Below are 7295 nucleotides of genomic sequence, written 5' to 3'. Positions count from 1 at the left end.
TAATTTTTCGTATCCTACAGTAGCGTCAAAAGACACTTATAGTAAATGGTTAACAGTTTACCACCGTGGAGATACGTGGTAACTGGCCTAGAATTTGACGACTTTATAAAAATTTAACCTCTCATGGTGAACAAATTTTTAGCTCTCATATACGACTAAAAAATTAAAAACGGCCAATACGACCCTAATTTGGCATGTTCGGCAATGTCACGCATAGAGAGTCAAAAACAATTTATTCATGATATACTATTTGTAAAGGGCATTCGTTTTTGTTTTTGATGGAATGCAATAATTTTTATAATTGTAATAAAATTTATAAATTATGAAATGAAAATTACGTTGGTGATAGGTTCTAAGTGAGTTCCTCCATTTTATAAATTATATATATGAATAATGAAATAGTGAAATGTAAAATAATTTTTACATAAAAAATTGTTGAAGTTTAATTGATAATAGTTTTCTATCTATATGAGAGTTTATAAATAACAAGTTGTGCTAACATTATTGTGTTGAAAATAAAATTGAAAAATATTTATTATCTTGATTTATATATGATTGTATTTTATGTGAAAATGATAATTGATTTTTTTTTAGCTAAGCAATACTGTTTTATATCCACCAAGATTTAAACTCATAGAAGAATATGATAATATTGTAACATATTTTAAAAAATTTGCAAAGTTAATTTCCTTCTATAATCCTTTACTGATTTCTCAAGAACAAATAGAAGATAAACTTATTTATCTCGTTTATTTGTAAACATAACATGATAAGACTGAAAACATCTTAGGAAGAAGACTTAAACAATTGAATAAATCAACATGAGATGGTGACTTCCGACCATCGAAAAATTATGATTCTCCTCAAAATAAAATTTATGCCTTATCAACTTTGTTTAACTTTGAATTACTTTGCACGAGAGCTTTGACCGTCTGCAATCCCATTGGATCCCCTTCCTCAATAACCTTCAACACTGTGCCACCTCCTGTAAACAAGTAGTAATTGACACTGTCCAGTGCAGCCTGATACATTACAGGGTGAAGGCTGCAGAACAAACCAAAACTAATCTAAGTATTTTTAAAAGAGAAACATTTAAACAATGATAGCCATGGATAATCTTATAAAGAAAAGCACAGTAACAGGGAGAGGTAAAATTATTTTCTAATTAAAGAAAAAAAAGACCTACCTTTTGAAAGCTTGTAGAGTATCGCCACCTCCAAAGAATTTCTGAGCATGAAGATTATTGTCAATGACCTCATCCATTTTGCTTGTACCGTGCCAAAAATGGGGCATTAGTCCCATCACAGCATTCACAAATATTGTCTTGGCAGAGTTCAATGCTTCCATCACATCCCCAGATTCAAATGAAATAGGATCAACATCCACTATATACTTGTATGTTTGGCCTTCAGCAAAATCCTGAATTTTGTGTATGTCAAAGTTATAAACAAATTGTGTGCCAGAAGTTGTAAACATTTAGTAGGTCAAAATAATGATTTAGTTTTTATTTGATTTTTATTATTGATAAAGATGTAATAGAGGAATGAACATCAGTCCAATAAAAGAGGACAGCAAAGAAAATTGATATCAGATATTTGACCTTAGTGTACCTTAACATCTATTGTGCGATATTCTCCTTCAATTCTCCCCTCCAACGTATTGGTTTCAATCAGTGCATTCATCTCTACAATTTTCTTCTCTTGTCTATCCTTTTCAACTAGTTCTTTTGCCAATTCAATGTCTGAATCCTGTAGCAAGATCGTACCATTTAGTAAACATGAACGAAAACTTGAGTAGTCCCAACCAGCTGAGATTTATTATTTACCTGTACACCAGCAATCTTGACACCATATTTGGCGCAAAGGTAAGTGTTGTAAATGACTCCACCCAGGACCAGCTTATCAACTGTGTTGTAGATTTTGGTCAGGGGCCCTATTTTTGTATCATATTTAGCACCAGCAACAATGGCTACAAATGGTCTATGTGGCGTCAAGACGGCTTGCACATGGGACAACTCATCCTACCAAAATGCGAAAAAAAGAAACTTCAACATATTTTTCTTTCAATAAATTTGGATGAAGCATATGATGAATGCTTAAAGTGGATAATGTTGTTTTAAAGCTGAGGAAGGAATATAGGAAACCTGCATGCACAAGCCTGCATATGAGGGAAGATACTTGGAAATGTGGTATGTGGATGCATGAGGCTGCCATGAACCAAATGCATCATTGACGAACACATCTGCCAGCCCAGCTAATTGCAGGACAAACCTTTGTAGCTTTTCACCTTTGTCCTCCTCACCCTGTTGTACAGGTAACAACTATTAAATCTATATTCAAATAATAGACAGAAAATCAAAATGTTTCTGTTTATATAACAGAAAATCTGAAATAAAACTATTTTGATCATTTTATAAACAAGACTTTGTCTCTCTTCAAAATCTGTTTTATTCTTAATTAAAAAGACTATCTGTTTCTCAGAATCAAAGGTATAATTCAAATCAAACTCATTGATCACATTTTAATTTATTAAAAGTCAAAATAGATTATCTATTTTATTTATATGGTAGGAGCTTTTAAAGGCCATCCACACTTTTAAAAATATGGACCTTCTTAATATTTAATTATAATGTGGTACCCACAAATGCTATCAAAACTTCCTTAAAAGATCATCCTTAAATTCTATTTGACGCTTTCAAATCAAATCCATTTGCTGTCAATTTCATGAATATTAATTCATTTGACCTAAGAGTAAATGGTCCATTCTATACCCACACACTACCTCAGAACTTACATAAAAATCATCTTTCCAAATATCATATTAAAATTCCTTGGCCTAACGGTAGCAGAGGAGAGATCTAAAGGTTGTGTTTGTAGTGAGTTGGATAACTACTGAATTCCTGGTCAACTACTTATGGGCCAACTATTATTAACCCCTCCGTATTACTCCAACATTCTCAAAAACATCCCAAGTAAGTAGTACTCCCATATAATGATGAACCAGGTAATATTTGAGGGAAAACAAAAATTTTAGTCAAAGGTTAACGATCATGTTATGAGCAAATAAAATCTACTTAAACGTGATTGACCACGTAAAATCCGAAGCAGAACAAAAATTTAGTCAGAGGGTTGAGTCAAAATCATTGAGATGTAAATTTTGGTTTTATTTTATAATCCCTTAAAATTCTGAGACCTCAAATAATCAATTAGTTTCCCTCTCTTTTCTGGAGAACAACTTATAAGGCAGGGGACCCATGGGAGGGGCTTGGGCTCTATTTTGTAGAGTGGGCATGACAACTTTTTAACTTTTTAAGGAGGGTTAAAGGTTTATTTGGAATCTTTTTCAATAAAATAAAGCTCCGGGACGAAAATGGAATGGGATTGGAAATAGCCTGCAAGCTTAGAGAAAGCTTTTGCCATTTGTCAACAACTCTTCAACTTCCCCTAAAAATGAAATTATTTTTTTATTTTGTAAATTTATGAAACAATTAAATTGAACCCTTTTTTTTTAGGAGAATTCAATATAAAATTCATGGCTTCTTAATTTTTATAGAAGCGGGTGTCCTTAGGACCCAGCCTAAAATATCTTAAATAATAGTGTCACGGATCGAATCTCTTCGGTCCGATTCGCGAGGTGTTTTGCGTAAGGGACTCTACTTTTTCTAAAATCAAGATGGGGAAAAGCGTGCCCAGTATATCATCAAAAGACGTGGACTAACTGGACCATACAGATGTCGTACGCTACAAGATTTTAGGTTCTTGAGCAATACACCATTAACACAATTAAATTATTTCTAACACATAAATCTGAACTAATTGTACGAAATACTCTTGTCAATGTCAAATGCATTGCGTATGATAAACCCCAATTAACAGCACTGCAATTTTGAAGGATTTATGGAGAAAGGTAGGCGTACCGCAAACCAGCGAGTATTCGGAAGATAAATTCCACCAATCTTGCGACTTCTTAAGTCCTTTACAAGCCAATTAATTGAAGTATCGATGTCCACAATTCCATCCTTTTCCGTAGTCCGAAATTTGGGAACAACGAATCTGATTCGCATCTTTCGCTGCAGATATGCGACTACGGCGTCCACCGACTCATCTTCTGATATATTGATTGATTTTGTTTTTTTGTCATACGGACGCCCGATGTGGCTCATTATAATTAATCTGCTCATGATAAACAAAGATTCCATGGTCAAAAATTGTAAGGAATCTGCCATCTATGTTCCGTTTGCATCAACGGAACGCACTTTTAAATCTGTCAAATCGAGGAAATACAAAGTTCAAAGAAAATGAGATTAATATTCAACACATTCAGCGGACCTTCCTCCTCTTTCAACAATATTGTACATGGTCGGCAAAGTAACATCGATCCGGTACTGGTCCAATATTTTCCCTGATTCATCCACGAGAAGTATGATTATTTTTAATTAATAGCTCTCTTGCAATATATCATACAATTTGGGGATCAATGCTAAACAAATTTTTAAAAAATAAATTCTGCGATGACACGGAAAATTTGGCCACCGGAAACGAAAGCACAGCACATACTATGAGACAAATGGCAATCCACAAAATTTATATACGAATCAATAGAGATTTTGATTTCCAGCATGATATTCCTCTATATTTTTATTCTATTTAATTATTCAATAAAAATCAAAATGGCTGCCATTAAATATCCGGGATTTTGATCTGTAAAAGTAAATAGTAGCGTAAATATCATCATTCAATGCAAATACGATGGACGCCTGAGACCGATATCAAAGGGAAATGAACAGAAAATTGATCTGCGGCGCCTTTGGAGAAAAGATTCAATAAAACGAATGCCTGGTAGTGAATATCACAGTAAATCCACAATAAATTGATATGTTACGCCTCTAAATTAAGGATTTTATATATTCCTGAGAAACAAAAATAGAATTAATACCTTTCTTTACCACGTTATGATCCACTCTGAGAAGCACAACTTTATCCTTAAGATCAGCGTTTTGAAGCAAAGGCAACATTTTATCGACATGTTCAGCAGAATCTCTTCCATCATCAACACAATAACCTATTCCCATCCCGTTCTGGCAAGTATAGGGAGCCATTTTCGCAATCTGCAATGAATAAACCCCACGAAACCTGATAAATTAATCTCCTTTCAATACTCCTTGCGTCTCTGCCGGCTAAGGACCGCGTTGCCGCATAATATATAAACATCTTTTTCTCCCAGAATCTTCCTCTTAGTGATAAGGAAACGTCAGACGAAACGGAACGCTTTGAAAAATGCCAAAACCCAGATACCCTGCTCCACCAATTATATAGGGTATGCTTTAACAAATTTTGTTTTCAAAGCCGTTGGACAATCAAATTCAGAAATTATGAGATTCTTTCACTTTATTCCGGGGTCAATTTTTATGTGCCAAGCCCTATGAGTCTCCAGATCATCGTCAACCAAACTGTTAGTGATGATATCTGTTGAATCAGCCGGCTCTGAATCTTTTCCCTTCCAATGAGCTGTCTCCGGCACGTTTTCTTCTTATCTCTTTGGTCCTCCCGCTCATTTTATGGCTGAGATTTGTGGAATTTGACGTGTAAAACTGATCTGAATTGCGATCAGAAGCATTGAAATCCGCCATTATTTTAATTGATCATGCCTGACTTTGAAAGCTTCTATATTTGAACAAGTTTCACGATAAGCTTTTGAGATTGACAACGTGTCATTGGACTTTTAATACGGTAACGCTGTGCGGCTTTGACGTGTTTATAGGCGTGTTTGAAATAAGATTGCTAAAAAGCTTTCGTCGACAACGCGTGAAAAGGCGATATAAAAGTATTAGTTGTGTTTAAGTGGCTATTATGACCTAGATGAAAAAAACTCTTAGTTGTGTCAATGTGGTTATAAGGACCTAGATGAAAAACAAAGCTCAAGAGTTGTGTTTAGGTGGTATTTACCACATACCCTTATTGGGTAACTTAAAATAAATCAAAGGAAGTGTAGGGTCTTATGGATGGGTTTAGGAGGAGCTACATATATGACGTAGTGTAAGGTAGGATAATTTTCAAAGGAGATGGTCAAATGTCCAACAAATAATCACATAGTGAAAATAATACAAGAAGCAACAATAATGTAAGATTTGATATCAAATTAAAACTCTTTATTCATAAAATAACTGATTACATGCAATATGCCAGGCTGTGAGGCCTTCTGGGTTAGGACCAAATACAAACAACAATTACAATACCAGTTTTGTAAGATCCCACAAGATCCAATTACCACACACCAATTCCAGCTAGTCCAGATCCACAACTGGATAAGAACACCAAGAAGAATTTCACACTTGTACCCTCAATTCCACCAAGCAATCCTCTGGTTCCTAAGCCACAACCCTAGCTCTTCAAAATTTGCATCTACACTTCATCCCCTTCTCCAAGCTAGAATGAATCATCCTCTTGAAAGACTCTACAAGACCCCTTCTTATACCCAACTAAGCCACAAGTTGGTTCAATTCATTACAAACTAAATTAAATCCCATACATTGTATATAGGTCGAGCCACAAGTCGACTACAAAACTAAATTAAATGCCAAAAGTTGGCTCATAGACAAGTTGGCACCAATAGAAACCAAGACCAAGATGAGTGTTAGCAAAACCAAGCCGAACACTAGTAAATTCCCAAGCATTGTCGAGTTCCAGAGACCATGTCGAGTTCCACAGACCATGCCAAGTTCCCAGAGCATGTCGAGTTCGACAGACCATGCCAAGTTCCTAGTATATGCCAAACACCAGTATCTAATGAGCTCCACAGCAATTAAATCCAAATACCTCACAACATGCAAGATTTGCAAGAAAGCCCAAGATGCCCCTGCATCAAACGCCACAGATTTGGAAAGAAAAGTATGTCCCACACTTTGATGCCCAATTAAAAATCTACATTTGTCTTCACCTTCACCAAAGGTTTCCACTCCAACAGGGACAAGAAATCTAACATGCAAATCATCCACATCTGCATCATTCTATCAAACTCTAGAATCTCCACCATCCAATTAACATGCTCACTCCCAGGAACAAACTATACATAATGCTCCATCAACAAAACCTCATCCACATCAGCAACTAGTGAATCCACACCAGGAACAAAAAACTCAAAATTTACAGCAACATGTAGATCTCCATCAATACATTCCAAAATCATAACATCGGCGGTCTTATTGCTCGTAATAATATGCTCTACAACGTACAAGTCACCACCAACAATAATCGAATCATCCACGATTGAGTGCTTTGCAATCTCCATGTCAAACT

At 35.2% G+C, this 7295-nt stretch overlaps 1 protein-coding gene across 1 annotated transcript; it reads right to left on the bottom strand.

Annotated features, from left to right (window-relative positions):
• Positions 1-662: 662 nt before the first annotated feature.
• Positions 663-5726, bottom strand: LOC149532668 (uncharacterized). Its single transcript, XM_089805572.1, has 8 exons — positions 4936-5726; positions 4329-4401; positions 3917-4172; positions 2144-2302; positions 1826-2020; positions 1611-1748; positions 1187-1419; positions 663-1044 (listed from the first exon to the last, which is right to left on the bottom strand). Exons 1-8 carry the CDS (start codon positions 5096-5098, stop codon positions 876-878), a joined length of 1386 nt encoding a protein of 461 aa, XP_089661698.1. The 5' UTR covers positions 5099-5726; the 3' UTR covers positions 663-875.
• Between the last annotated feature and the right edge of the window lie 1569 nt (positions 5727-7295).

Source organism: Cupressus sempervirens, chromosome 10, assembly GCF_028749045.1.
Source record: "Cupressus sempervirens isolate cs-2001-9-10 chromosome 10, ASM2874904v1, whole genome shotgun sequence".
Taxonomy (NCBI): Eukaryota; Viridiplantae; Streptophyta; class Pinopsida; order Cupressales; family Cupressaceae; genus Cupressus; species Cupressus sempervirens.
Note: the sequence above shows the minus strand (reverse complement) of the source record. Positions and strands in the feature narration are given on the sequence as shown.